Source organism: Martes martes (genome assembly GCF_963455335.1).
Source record: "Martes martes genome assembly, chromosome: 2".
Classification (NCBI taxonomy): domain Eukaryota; kingdom Metazoa; phylum Chordata; class Mammalia; order Carnivora; family Mustelidae; genus Martes; species Martes martes.
In genome coordinates, this window is record NC_137889.1 from 158,588,675 (window position 1) to 158,606,286 (window position 17,612).

Sequence of the window (17,612 nt, forward strand, 5' to 3'; positions counted from 1 at the left end):
AATTTCATAAATAGATAAATAGATAAATTTACATAATAAACAGATTCATAAATAGATATTATGATTTTATCATTATTAATAAGAACGATGCTTCTTTTTCTCCCTGCCCACCTCACTAGCAAGGACCTCCTTTCCCCTGTATCACCCAGAGGTATTTGGACAAAATGCCAAGACCCGAGCTTGAACCACATAGTTCCCAGACTCCACTTCTGCTCCCCTTGGGGTTTCTGGGCCAACCTCAGGCAGAAAGACACACTTGGACATTTTCTCCGGTGTGTCGAAAGTACTTGCGTTGGGTAAACTGTCATCACACAGAATTTGGTCTTTTTAGGAGACAACCTTGAAACCCTAATTATTGCTTTCAGGAATTTCCCCTTCATGGGAACCACTCTGTTTCCAGGTGGAATTTTATTCTATGGGTTTTCTGAACACAATGAAAGGGAAACTACAACTGCGATCCCTGCACGAAAGAAGTTCAAAGTTCAGAGATCTCTTCTCACAGATGGGAGTACTTCTGAGCGCATCTCCGAATACTGCTGCCTTTACAAGCCTGACTTGGGTTTTTTGTTGTATTATACATTAACAGACACGAAAAGAAAGAGAGGTCAGTGGTTCAGCGACTCGCGGTGCGGCAGTCACTGATGTTGGGAGAGAGCTGTGGGGTGTGGGCTTGCCTGTTGTTCCTTGCCTTCATCTCACAGGCCGGGAGGTTGTAAAGTCTAATGATTAAGGAGGCAGGTTTAGAAATCGGAGTCTTGAGTGTAGATCTTGACTTTGCCATTTTCCAGCTCAGCCACCTTGGGCCCATTACTTAGTCTTTCCGAACCTCATTTCCTTATCTATGAATGGGCAAATTCATACCCAACCCACAGCATTAATAGACGCATTAAATGAAATGCTATATGAGAAGGTGTTTTGCAAAGTGTTCAGTGACAAGTTCAAAAGCCCAACCCAGGCGACTTAAGCAAAAGGAGAATACACTGACTGATATCATAAAAACAGAGCTTCAGGTGTGGCTAGATCCAGGGCCTCATACTCTGCCATTAGGTCCAAATTTCACTCAACTTTTATTCTGCTTCCCTCCACATTGGCTCTCTCCTCAGACAAATCCTCCCTTAGTGGGTCAAGGGGGCGGCAATAACTCTAGTCTTTCTAGCAGTCCCAGGAAAAGTGTCAATGCATCTCTTTGGCTTTGAATTATCCTGGAACCAAGGCAATGTTTTGATTAGTCACACGCCCACGTCTGGAGCAAGGGATGGAGTCAATACCTCCTGCACGGAATGAGCCCTGGCTTCCAAGCAGAAAACTGAGGTGCTGTTGCCAAAGGAAGCAGGAATAGATGTTCCCAAAGCTGACTGCACACCAGAATGACCAATTTAAAAAAAAAAAAAAACAAAAAACAAAACAGTTCTAGGAAACTGGCAGTGGATTCACTCAGCCTGGGCTGGAGCCTAGAAGTCTAGATTTTGAACAAGCTTTCCTGCTGCCAAGACTAGTGTTTGGGTCTCTAGGGGCCCCCTCCTCCACCCCCTCAGCCATCCCTCCTCAGCTGCACTCCCCACTCTGCGCCTGATGGATCTGTTGACATCACCATTCCCTCCAGGGTCTGAAGCCCAAGACGGCAGGGGCTCATGCAGCCCTGGGTACCCAGCCTGGAGTGAGCGCCCATAGCCCACTTGCTGAAGGAAGACAGGCAGGCAGACAGGCAGCCTTCTCCCCGGTGGACTCTTCTGGGAGAGAAAAGCTTCTATTTTGGGAAGGGGCTGCCGTGTTGGAGGAAAGACCATGGCAACAAAGGCAAGCGGGCCAGCAGGGGCGGACAAGGCTCACGGTCCCCTGGGCCTTGTCCCACACTCTTAGAAGACTCCTCCATAACTTGAATGATAAAGTGACCACAAGAGTGATGGTGATGGTGTACGAGCATGACTGTGTGCCAGCTGCCGGGTCAGCATCAGATCCCCGTTTTACAGATCCCCGTTTTACAGATCATCGTTTTACAGACGATGAAGGGGAGGCCCCCGTGGGAGCGGGTGCAGGAGCACAGTTAGGACGTGACACGGCTGGGCCTGGGCAGCCTGGCCCACGTGACCACCACCCACCTGCCCCCCCACCTCTCAAAGGGCTGGCACCAGGGCTCCGGGACAAAACACCATCCATAGTTGCAAGGGGCCCATTTCCTTCCTAGCAGCATCTGGCAAACATAAGTCAACAGCAGAGGAAATCAGGGGAGAGCAAGAAAGAGGCCATTGTATACCTCTCCAAAAAGGCTCTTTTCTGCCGACTTCTTATTTCCCAGCTGCGTGCTGAAGGTCACTGGCTACGTCTGCACAGACCAGTGAAGTCACAAGAAGGAAAACTTGGCGGGGGAACCCAGGGGTGGGGAGGATGGAGGTGGAGACAGAGGAGGGTGGAGTCAGAGGAGGAGGGGGCCAGGCCATTCCACCCCCGGGGACAGGGCCTCCTGACCCTCCCTCAGTCAGCCCAATGGCCGGCCTTCCTGGCCGTGACCACTCCCGTGGGCTGGCTTCCCTGCACACCCACAAACAGCCGGGCCTCAGGAGTCTGCCTGCATTCCTGCGAACACTGGGTGCTGCTCCCTACTTCTCAGAAGGCAAGCTCCCTTGGAAGAGGTGGAAAGGTGGGTGCCTGGTTGAAGTTCCTTTCCTCTTTCTCCGAGGGTGCTTTTTATGAGCTTGGAACTGGGGCGGGGCGTCTGGCCTCTGCTTGGAAAAGTGCTTGATCATCTTTTTGAGAGGGACACATTGAAGGACAGAACCTGGCTGCTCTGAAAGGGACGAGTGGGGAGGTAGAGGGAGGGGTGAGGGAGGAAGCCTTGGGAGAGAAAGGAGCTGTTGTCCTTTGCACCTGCGATGGCCTGTCCCCGCAGACTTTAGCGTTAAAAAAGAGAAACCTGGAGGGAGGAAGGCTGCCTCTCTGGCTCTTGCATGCCTCCGGTACCTGGACCTAGGGCCCAGCCACCTACTGGGGGAGGCACGGGTGGGAGGGCCTGGCTGGCTCAGACTCATCTCCAGGGCGCCTTCTAGGAATGAGGAACTGGAATGTCGGAAGGGCCACCATCTTCCAAGATCCAGACCCAGGAAGGAGGCACAGCCTTTGTGGCTTCCTTGATCCTCTGTCTCTGATAAGCTATCTTCTCTTCTAGACCAGGCACACAGCCCCCCTGCCCCCACCTAAACCACATGGTCTTTCACAGCTCAATATCAGGGGGATGGTGTGCATGTGTGAGATGGGTGAGCCTGCCGAGGACTGGCTTTGGAGGGGCGGGTAGAAGTCAAGGTTTAGAACTACAGTGTCCGGGCTCACCTAGGGTTGCAGAAGAATTTTTTTCTTTAAAGAGAAAAGAATCTCTTTCGAATGTTAAGTATTACCCAAGCATTCTCGAAATAGAAAGTTTCATTGACACACCCCAAACAATCTGGTTTTGCTCTGTTTTTAAGGAAGAATTTTCCAACTGGCAGAGCCCTCCGAGGGGCAGGACTGCTGCTAGGGGTGGGCAAGGCGATGATGATGCTGGAGAGCTCGAGGCTGAGGCCTGGGTTGGTTCCCTACTGCCAGACCCGCTGCCTGGGGCTCCAGTGGGGAACCCCACACCAGGCCCTGTCTAAGGCGGTGGTACCCTTGACATGCCCTTCTGGACTTCTCCTACCTTTCCTGCCCCTCCTTCTTGGAGCCTTTCCTGGGCACCTTCTCCTCTCATGGCCCCAGTAGCAACTCTCAGTGGATCATCCTGAAACTTCTATCCACATTTCCCTCTGGTCGCTAAGGGCTGCCAGATACCGGGAACCTTCTACCTAACCAGGCTCTGTGCTGTGTGCCTTCAGCCGTTCAGTGTGCTTGGGCCACACACTTCTAAATCTTGCCGTCAGCTGCTTCTTGATGCTGTAACCTTGGGCAAGAGGCTTACTTCTCCGTGCCTCAGTTTCCTGCTCTTTGGAAGGCGGATAAGAGTAACACCTCCCCCACAGGGCTCAGGGAAGGCTTCTGTAACTCGATACAGACCAAGTGCTTTTAACAGAGCCTGTAGGTGTGTTTGATAAATGTTAGCCCTTCACACTGTCTCTCTGAAACCTCACGGCAAGCCTCGAAGGTCCGTATTATTATCCCTATTCGCAGATAAAAACACTGAGGCTCAGAAGAGAGGTGGAGCTCAATTAGCTTTCAGTCCAGCAGTTTCTCTGCTGCTCTACACTAACAGTGAGCCCAGAACCCATTCTTTTCATCGTCAGACTAGATTGCCTTTCTGAAATGGTTACAGAAGGAATAAATACCCCGCCCTGGAGTTTGCTTTTCAAGTGACATGTGCCTTTGAAAGCACGGCCAACCTGCAAACCAGTTCTGTGGAGAGAGCACTGGTCCATGAGGACAGACTTAAAACTATGAAGACAACCTGCCATAGAATATCTCACTGAATCTTCACCATGATCCTTGGTGACATTACCTCATCTGCTGGGGAGCTGAACCAGAGTCAGTCACTTCCCCACAATATGGTGATAAGCACACATTGGGATTGGGATCTGAGTCTGTGTCTGACTCCAAAATCCGGGCTGAGTCCCCGAGTCTCTGATGGAGCTTTAAAAAAATAGTAATCTATGCCCACTGAATCAGAATCTCTTGGGCGAGGCCTGGGCATGTGACTTTTAGAGCCAGAATCCAATGTGCAGTCAACATGGAAAACCTCTCACAGGGACACTGCCTCTCCCAAGTGCCAGACACATGTTTACAAACGGCTACCAAAGAGATACCCGACCTGGGCACTGACCAGCCTGGCACCCACAGTGGGCTCAGGTTGAACTCAGCCTCTCTCCCAACTTCTCAGGGCCTCCTACCAGCGGGCACCTGCCCCGTCTTCCCTACTGGGAACCCCATCATCACAGCTGTTCCCGCTCCCTCTCCATCCCCACTGTAAGAGCTATTCAAGATGTCTCCCAAATCCATGCCCCTCCGTCTTTGCTGCCTCCACCTTGGTGAAGGCCCTCATCAGGTCCGCTTTGCACTGAGGCAACCAGGCAACTCATCTCCCTCGGGCTGTCTCCATTTTTCCTTCTCTGTGTCTCCATCTCTTGCCAGGCTATTCCCACTCCATCTTCCCTGTTCCCTCCAACCCCAAAGACCAGCCCACAGCCTTTCCCCATCCAGGTTAATGAAGTGAAAACGATCTCATTGCCCTCTGCTTTAAAACTTCCACTGGCTCTAGACCACACCCCCCCCCGCCCCCGCCCAGCCCAATATCCACAGTCCTTACTTAGCACAGCAAACCTAGACCCTCAGCCCCTGAGGGTCAGCTCTAAATTCCCTCCTCCCTGGCTGCACACCCCATGTTGTAGCCACACAAAACTTCCCCCAAACCCTTAAACAAACCATGCCCTTTCACAGGCTGTGAACATGTCACATTGTGCCTGCTGCCTGAAACAGGCTTCCAACCTGGCTCAGCTCAAAGACTGCTTGCTTTATGAGACCAAGTTCAAATGGCATCTCCTCTGGGAAGCCTTCTGGGAGTTCGCACGGCAGTGTGGGTACTCCTTCCTCTGTCCTTCCCCAGCACAAGACTCTTCCATCTTCAGTCACAGGGAGGGCGTTAGAATGATCTGATGACATGTCTGTCCCTCCACGAATTCCTCATTCAACAATCACATATTAAAGGTGGCCTACAGCCAGGTGCGGGCCCAGGTGCTGGGGATGATGAGTAAAACTCAAGCTTCTGTCTTCATGTCTACTGTGCGCATCAAAGAGAGGATAGGGCACTTCAGAGACAGGGCATCGCTGGTGCAAAGACCAAGAAGGCAGGGGCAGCTAGTCTCAGTAGGTGTGTAAGGAAGGATGCTTGGCCAGAGTGGCAGGGGATGTGGTGGGGTGATCAGGGGAGGCAGGAGGTCTGGAAGGGTCACCCTCACCCGACCTGAGGTGTTCCCCCGATTGCCCCAAGACTCCATCCATGTGATGGAGCCAGGGCTGGAAAGGACTATGACCATACTTGTAGCTCAAAAAGATCGCCATGAGTTGCCCGAGACTGTGTCAAACCCATTTTTACAACCCCAGCACCTAACCCAGGTCCTGGAGCACGGCAGGGCTGAGACGCAGGAGCTAAGGCAGGAATGCCCACTGGGCAAAGAAGCCCCTGGGGTCCAGAGGCTCCCCGGTGCCAGCAACTAAGGCTCGCTCTGCCCCACCCCTGGGGGTGCCCACAGGTGCCCGACTCTGGCCATGCTGGCCCCGTTGCTGCTGTGTGCCTACCTGCTGCTGGCGGCCCCCGCCTCGCGCGCCTGGCCTGGAGTGGACCCGGAGGAGCCCGGCTCCAGCACGGCGGCGCAGATCCGCGACATGCACGAGAAAGTGACTGCCATCTGGCAGGAGCTGATGCAGCGACAGGCGGCGGCCGACGGCCCGGACGCCGTGCTCCACGCCGCCTGCCGGGTGGAGCCGTCGGCCACGCTGGACGCCGCGCAGCCACGGGTGAGCGGCCTCGTGCTCTTCCGGCAGCTGGCGCCCGGCGCCCGGCTCGAGGCCTACTTCGACCTGGAGGGCTTCCCGGCCGAGGCCAACAGCTCCAGCCGGGCCATCCACGTGCACCAGTTCGGGGACCTGAGCCAGGGCTGCGAGTCCACGGGCGCGCACTACAACCCGCTGGCCGTGCCGCATCCGCAGCACCCGGGCGACTTCGGCAACTTCGCTGTGCGCGACGGCCGCCTCTTCAAGTACCGCGGCAACCTCGCTGCCTCGCTCGCCGGCCCGCACTCCATCGTGGGCCGCGCCGTGGTGGTGCACGCGGGCGAGGACGATCTGGGCCGCGGCGGCAACCCGGCCAGCGTGGAGAACGGCAACGCGGGCCGCCGGCTCGCCTGCTGCGTAGTGGGCTTGAGCGGGCCGCTGCCCTGGGCGCGCCTAGCGCAAGAGCACGCGGAACGCAAGAAGCGGCGGCGGGAGAGCGAGTGCAAGACCGCCTGAGCGCGCCCCTCCACCTGCCGGGGTCACGGGGATCCCTCCCCCGTGGCCCCCGACGCCCTTCCCTTCCGCGCGCGCCCCAGACCTGTCCCCTGCCTGCCGCGAGTCTCTCCCTCTGCTCCCAGAGACACCCACAGGCCGGGTCCCAGGGCTGCCATGGCTGAGGTCTCCCGGAAAATCCCCTCCACCCCGACACCTCCAACCACGTATGCGGAGACACCCCTCTGCCTCCAGGAGGCAGCCGCTGCCCTCTGAGACCACTCATCTTGAGCTCTGAGGGCCCGTGGAGGTATTGAAATACCCCATCTACTCTCCCAGACCCCCCCACTCCGAGGTTCCTTCCCACCCTGACACCCTTACTCTCATTCCAGGAGCCCTGAAATCCCTCTTTGCCCTGAGGGCTCGGCTCCTCCCACCCCGTAGATTCCTTCTAGGAGCTCTGAGACCCCTCCTGGGGTTACGCAGCCCCCTATGCCCACCTCGCCGCCTGCACCATGCCAGCAAAAATGAGCCTGCGGTTAGGCACCCCTGCCCGGTGTCCTCAGCTGTCTGTCGCTCGCCCACTGCCACCCCGCAGAGAGTTGCTCCTTTGGGGGCTGTTTGGCAATCTTTGTGTTGCGCATTAAAACTCAGCAATTCAGACTTGCATTGGGGCCTTGGTTACTTATTTTGTGTGTCTGAGGCTCTGCTCCCAGGCTCAGCTACTCTTTGGAAATAGCAAAGATATTTCCCAAATCCCTGCAGGATTTCTCCTTATGCTCCTCTCTCCGAGTCTGCTGGCCCTGTATTCAGTCTCCGGTTGCCATGCCCTTCTGTGGGGCTCCGAGGATGGAGGGCACCAGGATCACTCAGGAACGTGAGGGGGGGAGGGGAGGAAATGACAGCTTCCTGGGCCGGAATCCAAAGGAAAAGATGGACATCTATTTGCAACAAGCTTCCTGGAGATTCCCAGGCTGGAGCCACCGACCTGGCACACAGCTCATGCTACCTCACTGGGCCTGGCGTCTCCTGGCACGTGCCTCTAATGGCAGCCCGAGGTCCATTTCCCAGATGGCAGGGAAAGGGCCAGTGAAGTAGTCCAGTGGACAGTTTACAGGGAGGTTGGCATTGCTGTCAGAAGTTGCTGGCCTTCTCCATGACCCAGACAAGGACAACGTTCTTCTTCTTGACTTCAAGAGGCAGTTGGAACCATGGAGCCCAATGATAGGCTTTGACTTGGATGTTCAGCCTCTCTTTTTGAAAATTATAATCTATACACAAACCAGAACAGAAAGTGCTATCCACCTTTGTTTATTTTATTTTTAAAAAGATTTTATTTTTTTTTTGGAGAGAGTGTGTACTTGAGTAGGGGGAGGGGCAGAGGGAGAAACAGAGAATCCCAAGCAGACTCCACATTGAGCATGGAGCCTGATGTGGGGTTCAATCCCAGGTCCCGGAGATCATGACCTGAGCTGAAATCAAGAGTCCGTTGCTTAAGTGACCGAGCCACCAGGTGCCCCTAAACACCTTCACTGATTAAATAAAAACACTCATCTCCTTGGGCAGACTCACTCTGTAGCTGCAGCTTTTCCTCCCTGTTACTCAGAGGCAGCTTCCGTTTCTCCCAGACTCTCAAGGCCATGAGTCAAATGGAATCTTAGCCAGAAACCCATCACCAGTGGTTATTTTTGCTTCTTACTAGGACTAACTTGTTATTTAAAAATCTTTCCTTGAGCCCAAGTGACAACCGGAGAGCAAGGTTTTTGCCTGGTGGCTTTGCTCCACCAACTGGTTCTCACTGGTTTGAAGTATTAGCCAGAACTGTGCAGATCAGCCCTAAAAGGGAACTAGCAAACGGAGTCTCTAAATATCCTGATCTCACCAGATGTACGTGCCTATCCCCACAATTAAAAGTTGTGAAAATGGGGCAGGAATCACATAGGACACTCAGTGGAGCCATAAACACCCCATGGATGGATGCCCAGCACCCCATCTTTGACTCTGCTCCGCGATTATAGGTTAATTCAGGATCATCAAGGGAGGTTTGGACTTATTTTTAGAAGGAGGTTGGTGCTAACCTTCTGTCGTAGTCCATTTGGGCTATCACAAAATATCACAGATGGAGTAGCCTATAGACAACAGAGATTTGTTTTTCACAGCTCCAGAGACTGGAAGTCCAAGATCACAGCATCAGCATAGTCGGATGAGGGCTGTCTTTGGGGTTCACAACCATGGACATTCACTGTGTCCTGACTTGGAGGAAGGGATTAGCGATCCCTCTGGAGCCTCTTCTATAAGGCTCCCCCTGTCACGACTTTGGGACCTCCAAAAGGTGTCACCTCCTGTTACCATCATTTTTGTGGATTAGGTTTCCAATGTATGAATCTTGGGGGGGGGGGCGGGGGGCAGGGGATACAAACTTTCACATCATAGCACCTTCTGTTCTTAGTTTCCCGTTTCACTATCTTTGCCCCCCCCAAGACTAAAGAGACACCCTAGCAGACCCATTTATTTATTTATTTATTTATATAATTTATTTATTTTTTTAAAGATTTTATTTCTTTATTTGACAGAGGGAGAGATCACAAGTAGGCAGAGAGGCAGGCAGAGAGAGGGCGAAGCAGGCTCCCTCTTGAGCAGAGAGCCCGATGTGGGACTCGATCCCAGGACCCTGGGATCATGACCTGAGCTGAAGGCAGAGGCTTTAACCCCCTGAGCCACCCAGGCGCCCTATTTATTTTTTTAAGGTTTTTAAATTTTTTTAAGATTTTATTTATTTATTTGACACACAGAGAGAGAGAGATCACAAGTAGGCAGAGAGGCAGGCAGAGAGAGAGAGAGGAAGCAGGCTCCCTGATGAGCAGAGAGTCTGATGCGGAGCTCGATCCCAGGACCCTGAGATCAGACATGAAGGCAGAGGCTTTACCCACTGAGCCACCCAGGCGCCCCTAGCAGGCCCATTTAATTTCCTTTCTGTCCATCAAGGGGAATTGGATTGATAAACTATTCTGTGGGACTCCAGAGACAAGAAACAAAGAAAGGAAATAACAGAAGGGTCAATTACAGGTCATTGTAAAGGCAAAGGAATGCATTCAGCAGGGTGGTTGACAGCTCAGGCTCAGGTACAAAGGACTGTTTGCAACCCCACCTCTGCCACAGACGCTGTGGGACCTGAGTAAGTCACTCCACCTCTCTGGGCTTGGGTTTTCTCATCTATAAAATAAGATCATCATATTGTTTTGAGGATGAAATCAAGTGTTATTTGTGATGGGCATATAGCATAGCATGAAGACCTGTGTATCTAGTACATGTCCACTTAATAACAATGGCTAACGGCAGAAAAATAGTTTACCTATGAATGGATTAGACTACCTTGTAAGGTAATGAGGGTCCTGCAACTAGAAGGATTCAAGGTTGCTTTTACTTAGGTTTGTAAGAAAGTTTTTGCATCCATGAAGAGACTGGCTGCGATGAACTTTGACCTCAGGGGGTGGTCATGGGGGGCGGGGTTGTTCTGAGAGGAAGGAAGATGGTGAGCAGTGGAGGCAGGCATCTGGTTTTGGGCACGGAACCTGATGTGTGCCACCAAACCCGCCCACTGGACCCCACTTGGCCCCTGGAGGCTATTTTTACTCCTCTCATCTTACAGATCTGTTTTGTTAATCTCCTTATATTCGCTGTTTTGACTTCCCAGCCAGCTTGCTAATCAGTTTGCCTGTTTGACTCACAGGGTTTGCATTTGTCACTGAGACTTAAACACACACTTGTTTTGATTTCTTTTTGTAAAATTAGAAGCGTTTGATGTAATGACTCTACCTAGACACAGCTGGTAAAGTGAGAATAATGCTCAAGTTTGCACAGTTTAAACACAATGTAGACAATAATTAGAAATGCTATCTTTAGATGTTTAGGATAAGCTTTTTCTCAGAATTGCAGTGAATTTTTTCCGAGTGGGGCTTTTCAGTGCGTACATATACAGAAATACTAAAAACGTAAGAAAATAGAGCAAATCAGTGAGTGCTTTGGTCAACTTGAAAGACTGCAGGAAATAAACCAACTGATTTTAGATCTGGCATTTTTGACTGAATGCATAAAATCTTTACATTCTCCATAATTTTCACGACTGCCATATGATCTAATAATTTTAGGTGACAGATTGCAACTGATAAGTTGTTAGAATGCGCTAGGAGGAACGCTCAGCCCGTATCATTGGCCTGCAGCGAGGGTGGAGAGAAAAAATGGTGCAAATAATAAAGATAATCATCTATACCAGGAAAATCACCACATGTTTATTTCAGGTAACAAAAAAAATATGTAGTTATATTACATGATGATCGTGGAAACCAATAACACAGGGTCTGCAAATGAATAGAAGTTACTTCTTTCTTTAAATTAAACTACAAGATAGCAGCTGGTTTGCATTTTTTAAAAAGCCAATTGTTTTAAATTTCATAGGCTATCACTAGCCTTGGCCAAGATCCAAAATATATTCCAGGGCTCACATAGATTCCAGAAAGTCAAACTTGTCAGTATTGTACAAACTTTCCCTATTAAAAAATAAAAATCCCTCTCAGTCAAGAGGTGATCTGAAATGTAAGGTCGCGCATCTGTATCTATCATTTTAAATTGCCTTCGTGCTGTATCAACTTGTTTTGTTTTGTTTTTGTGAGCAGTCACAATGTCGAGAGACAGGTCCTTCTTATTTTTTCTGCTTCTCATTTCTAATTAGACTCACTACTCAGCTCTCTATTGCATCTCTGATTTTCATATTTTTCTCTGATCAGAAAGACATGTGGGAAAAAAAGGAATATATTAAAGTAATGAGTTAAGGGGAATCTTTTGGCTTCTTGACATCCTGATTGAGCTGGGTCATGGTACCCTAAGTATTTATAAAGGAGGGAGGTTTTTCCAAATGGAGGCTTCCATTTGGAAGCCTTTCCATTCCATTTCCATTCCATTGCTTCCATGAAAGCAAAGGGCAGACAGAGAAGGTACTCAGAGAGGACTTTTTTTTTTTTTTTTTTAAGATTGTGTTTATTTGTTTGAGAGAGAGAGAGAGAGTGCGCGTGCACAGGCAGAGGGAGTGGGAGCCACAGACCCCTGCTGAGCAGGGAGACCAACACGGTGCTTAATCCTAGGCCCCAGGACCCTACTGTCATGACCTGAGCCAAAGGCAGACGCTTAACCAACTGAGCCACCCAGGCGCCCCGAGAGAGGAATTTTTCAAAGAGAAGTGGAATACCAAGCCATCCAAAAGGCTGCAGCAAAGCGATGGGGTCAGGAGAGGTCCCATTTTTTGGAGGAGCAAAACCAAGAGGGGAGAAGGTATGTTGTAATATTAAAGAAACAAGGAAGGTAAGACCAATGAGCAGGTAGCTGGTCTTTGAAATTCCTTAAAGAAGAGATTGAACCTCTTATGTCACATGGTAAGTGCAAATGCTCCCATGGGACTAACACATCCGAAGATTCACCCCAACACGTGAATGACTGATGCTGGAAAGCTTTTTTAGAATCCCCTGTCTTGGTGGGTGTTGGGGATTGAGGGCACAAGAGTCACAATGATTGGAAAATGTGTTTAGTTGAAGATCCAGAGTGGTTGGAAGCTTCAGCTGGAATTGAACTGAATGCCCCCAGGAGCCTCCTAGCTAGAGAGGCTTCTGGAATAGCTGTGTGACGTGAGGAAGACGAGGGAGGGGGAGAGGAAGGTGGGCAGAGGCGGCACGGAAAGAGGAGTTAGGGATGAGAGATGCCTGGTTTAAAAAAGCCAATCCATTTCCAGGGACCTTAATTAAAAGAACGACACACGCTCATATGTAAAAATCCACACCTAAAGGCTCTCAGGTACAGAGCGGTCACCAGAAATGCAGTATGTGCAAACGAGCTTTCATTAAGAGACTGTCAGCTCTGTTTCATTTATCCAGACTGCTCTGCATTCTGCTGGCAACCGAGCTGGAAAAATAATGGAAGGACAGACACACTCGAAGAGGCAAACAAAGGTGGGAACGTCCCAGCTACAAACAGAACAGATGATCAAGCAGCCAGGGAAGAGCCGAGATGAGATGGCATTCTTCTTAACAAACAACCACGGCCCCGCCCCCCCAGCCCCAAACTCATGAGTAGCTCAATAGTCTGCCTTTTCAAGGGAAGAAAATGAAACAAAATCAGAGGTGGGGTTCAGAGACAATGCTGCTGTTGGCCTATTTAAATCTATTCTCAACTTCCCTGTACTGCTCGATTTTGTTTTGCTGTTCACCCTTTTAGTGTCTGCATGCCCAGGGACGGGCCCTCCCCAGTTCCCATGTGAGGAGCCTAAACCCTTTTCTGGAATTCCATCTCCCTCGTCAGGGTTTGGTTTAGACATAAGCATGTGATAATTCTGACCGTTGACATGCGACAAGAACTAGGTTTCTTATCTTACTCGTGCACATGCACACACATGCATGGATACATGTGGGGAGAAACTTCCTTCTTGCCTTTGGTCACAAATGTGAGAATAGGTGACTGATGTTGGAGCTGTGGCGGCTATCTTGGCAGCTTGAGGGAGTAGCTGACCCTGAGGTAGGCAGAGGAGAGAGATGGAAACGCAGATCCCTGATGACTTCTTGAATAAACCAGCCCCAGAATACCCTACTTCTGAAGTTCTTGTTATGTAATATAATTCATGTTCCTATCGTTTAAATCTCTTAAAGTGTGAAATGTAGCTCAGCGTGCTCAGACTGATGCAAGGCTAGCTGGTGGAACAGGGGAGAGAATGCTGTGCACTTTCACGATGACTCTCAAAAAGACAAAAGACAGCCATAAGTAATTGCTGAAACTCCCTTTAATGTCTGTGGAACAGGGGAACCGCACTGGGCTGGAACAGCAGGGGTGGGACAGTGTCACGTGTGCGTATGGGGCATTGTCAAGGTTACTCATGTGACAGGATCAACTCATCGGCCCCAATTCCATCTACTAACAGAAAACCTTCCGAGGCAGACTGCATGCACAGTTTGGGTTTTCATTCCCTCTGACCTCCCTACCCTGAACCCCACACTCTCTGGGACTCACAGTAGTTTCCCGGCCCGTGATGGAATGTGGTGGAGTTTATTATAAGTGCTCCTTTCCCAAAGGTGATGGAATGGGCCCTAAAGATGTGCACCTGGCCGACTGCGCGTCAAAACCACCGCTTCCGTGGGGAGAGATTTCTTTCTTTTTATTATTATTGTATTAAATCTGGCTGTGATTTCCTTTGGTGGCTCTGGCAGGCTATGCAGTAGCGCTGAACATTTGCAGATAGTTAAGGCCTGGTGCCGCAGGAAAATTATTTCCGTGCCTGCTGGCTTGTGCGAACTCTGCAGCTGCAGAAGCCGCCTCCCTGGAGAGGAAGTCGAGGGGGCGGGGGTGGGGAGCCGGGAGAGGCTGAAGCACAGAGGGATGAATGGGGCTTTGGGGGCTGATGGTGTGTCCAGATCCCAGCTCCTGGGTCCGGAGCAACAGAGCACTGACCCTGGCATGCCCCTCTTCCACTATCGGGGTGACGTCTGGTGAGTGGGAAGAAAGCAGCTGGAGGCCTACCCTGGCCCCAAGCTGGACCTTTTTGCCTACACTTCACTCTCCTTCAGGGTGAGAGAGCACAAAATTTCCACCAACAGAGTAAGGGCAAAGATGAAATGTGGCAGGGAAGTTTCCGGGTGGGCGGGTTCACAGGGTTCGCACCTGGGAGTGTGCATCTGCTCTACACATCTGATATTTCGGATAAATTTGCCATTTTCCCACCTCAGGAGCCTCTCCTTTCCCTCAGGAGAGCCTCTCATAGGAGTGATTCTGGTTCTCAGGGGTGTTTTGAGCTCTGGGATATGGTATCAGGCCTTTCTGGGGTAATGAACTGAGTTTTGCTCAAAGAAAGGCCTATTGTTTGATGAGTCTCCCATTTTCTGCAGCTCTAGATGACATCCAGAAGAGCTAATTTTATCCCTCAGGAAAGAACCAAGGAGGGTCGACATCCCCTCCCTTCCTACCCTTGGTCCTTGGTTCCGCAGTCCCCGAAACAAGCTGTAATGAAGCTATTTTGCTTCTCTCTCTCTTTCCACTATTGGGCCGCGTGCTCTGTGTCTCAAGATCCCGGTACCTGACAGAGCAGGGAGGCAGCCTTAACCCACTGCAGGAGGAGTGAAGGTTTCACGTGGCACAGGAAACTGATGGGCCCGAAGACTTTCCTGCCCCAAGTGCTTATCTTGTCCCAACCCCCCATGGCCACAAAAATCCCATAGGAAGCACAGGTTGAATGCAGAGAACCAGCGCTCCCAGGCTCTGGCTCTTATCTCAGAAACGAAAAAATCAAAATACCACTGGAGTCCCCTTCCTCCCCTCTCCTCCCTCCCATCACTCCAGGTCGATTAATCCTTCGGAATTACAGGCTGGAAAACTCAGCTCAAGCAGTCCACAAACGGGTCTCCACAGGGGCCGTGGATTTCAAACCGGAAACCCAACCTTCTGAGCCCGCTTAAGCCCTTCTCCACCTGCCAGTCGGTGGCATGACAGACAGGGCCGTGGGCAGGGTGCCAAGAACACCCACGCTGGGAGGTCCTCCGGGGCCACCTTTCTCTCCAGCCACCTAACCATTACAAAGACGGGGGACCTGATTAAAAACCCCATCCGTTCCACGCTCTCCCCATAATTTTGATCGACAACATTAAACTCTAATAGAAAAATGTCTTATCTCTAATAAAACAAATGCTGACAGAAAGACGGATGCCGAAAATCAGCCATATGGCTGACATGATTCTGTGCCCGGCCGTGTTCACAGCAGCGCGTCTCCGGCAGAAAGAGATGACACCGAGAAGCTTGAGGACGCGCATTTAATAAATCAAACTGGGCTGGCATCATCAGGATATTCACAGTTTGCCAGAGGACCTGTGTCTCTTCTCACTCGCAGACTTGGAAGTGTGTGAGGAGAAAGAGCTGCTCAGACGCTTAATTCTTTACCGTCCCCTGCACTGTAGACGTGTCACCACACGGGTCTCTTTCCTCTTCAGGTTTTCACCGCGCTCCTCGTGCGGCCACCCTCTGGGGTATCTTTGCTGTCCTCTGGGCTGGAGGCTTCAGCTGCCGCCTGGCTGGACTCAAAGGAGCCCAGGCAAGATTTGGGGACCTCCCTCTTGGAGGCCAGGCCCGGTGGGGCTGTCCCCGGCTCGTGCCTCTGAGCCTCCCCGGGACTCGCTCTTCTGACCCCTTCCGGTTCTGCCTCTGTCAGTTTCATTCTTTCCCCTCCAAGCCTGTTTATGCCTTCTTCCACAGACGCCACCTGGGATGATGAAGGATGAAAGGGGTTGCACAGGTTCCCATGGCTCTGAGTTGCTGGGGAGCGGCCGGCCGGCCTTCCAGCATCCTCCGGTGTGATCGATGCCTCAGTGGCGGCCCGGCTTTCATCTCGTTCTGGCCTCTGGGCCTCCCCTGAAACAGACCCAGGACAGCATCAGACCTCTGGCGGGAAGTCAGCCCTCGCTTCCTCTCTCTTCCCAACCTCAGGCGCACGTCACAGAGGCTCGGAGACAGAAACTGCTGCTGAAGGGACCCACATTAGTAAAGAAAGCAGCCACCCTGGCGACTGCGTGTCATTCACGGAGGGAAAGGGAGCCCATGGTCATGCACATCACCCATCCCTTCTGGGAGCCTGGTTATCTCCTGCTTCCCGCTCTAACTGTACTTCTTCGTGCCCATTAAGCATCTAAATTGAGGACAAAGGTTCTGTAGATTCTGCAGCTCAGGAAAGACCTGGGATCTTTAGTCATGAAAGAGGTGCTGGCGGCCTTCCTGGTGGGAAAGAGAAGAACAACGTGGGAGGCATTTAGTATCCCCATCCTCCCACTCATTCTCCAACAGCACCTCATTCTTCGATGCTTTCCTCAGTGTTAGTAAAATGTTATATGCAAAAGAAGCTTAAGCTCCCCACCCCTCCTAACTAAACTGTTCTACCCAGACCTCTTCTCTGAACAGCAGATATTTTCGAGCTCAACTGCCAGGGGATGGGAGAGAATAGGGTCCTGAGAACTGGACCTTAGCCCTGTTTTCCTACCTACTCATTGTGATCAGGAGAACCTGTCTGGCCTTCTTTCCTCAGACACAAATTGAAGGGCAGGAGTCTCTGACGTCCCTTCCAGACCTAAGCCGCGGAGGCTCTGTAGGATGGAGACACGCCTGGGGAGCCACCTCTCAGCACCCGGTTGTATGCATTCGACCCCAGACTCTGAGGTTCCCTAAAGTCAAGATGTTCTTAGCTCTCAGGCCAGAGAGTGGTGACATGCATGGAAGAGCCTCACAGGGCTGGTTTCAGAGGCCAGGGGCCAGGGACACTGGGACCAGGGTAGAGTCTCACCGTGATCCGGCTGGCTTCAGATACATGTAGACAGCTTCAGCCTGACAGCTGGGATGTGGGGAAGCTGAGGGAGAACTCAGGACGATTAGAAGAAGTTGACCTGTCCTGACCATGCATTTTTCTGCTTAGGACCTTTCGCCAGAGCCTAGCTGCTTCTAGGATAAATTTTAATTCCTTTCACTCGGGTCTCTGACAAGGTCCTCCCCAATCTGCTCCTGCTTCAGCCTGCAGCCTTGTGTCCTATGGTTCTCTCAATGTCTGTGTGTCCTTCTGTCCATACTATGCTAGCTTTCGGTCTCTGCAGGCACCTGTGGTTTCT

The 17,612-nt window shown here is 51.3% G+C and overlaps 2 protein-coding genes across 2 annotated transcripts in view; one reads left to right on the forward strand and one right to left on the reverse strand.

The window, feature by feature from the left end:
* The first annotated feature begins 2,544 nt into the window (after positions 1–2,544).
* SOD3 (superoxide dismutase 3) lies at positions 2,545–8,225 on the forward strand. The gene is made up of 2 exons (XM_080796895.1): positions 2,545–2,638; positions 6,207–8,225. Exon 2 carries the CDS (start codon positions 6,223–6,225, stop codon positions 6,961–6,963), a length of 741 nt encoding a protein of 246 aa, XP_080653021.1. The 5' UTR covers positions 2,545–2,638; positions 6,207–6,222; the 3' UTR covers positions 6,964–8,225.
* A 7,535-nt stretch (positions 8,226–15,760) lies between these two features.
* The window catches only part of CCDC149 (coiled-coil domain containing 149), a 98,101-nt gene continuing 96,249 nt past the window's right edge, over positions 15,761–17,612 (reverse strand). The window contains exon 12 of the mRNA XM_080797823.1: positions 15,761–16,371. Within this exon, the coding sequence (XP_080653949.1) occupies positions 15,950–16,371 (422 nt within the window). The 3' untranslated portion in view covers positions 15,761–15,949. The remainder of the gene's footprint in view (positions 16,372–17,612) is intronic.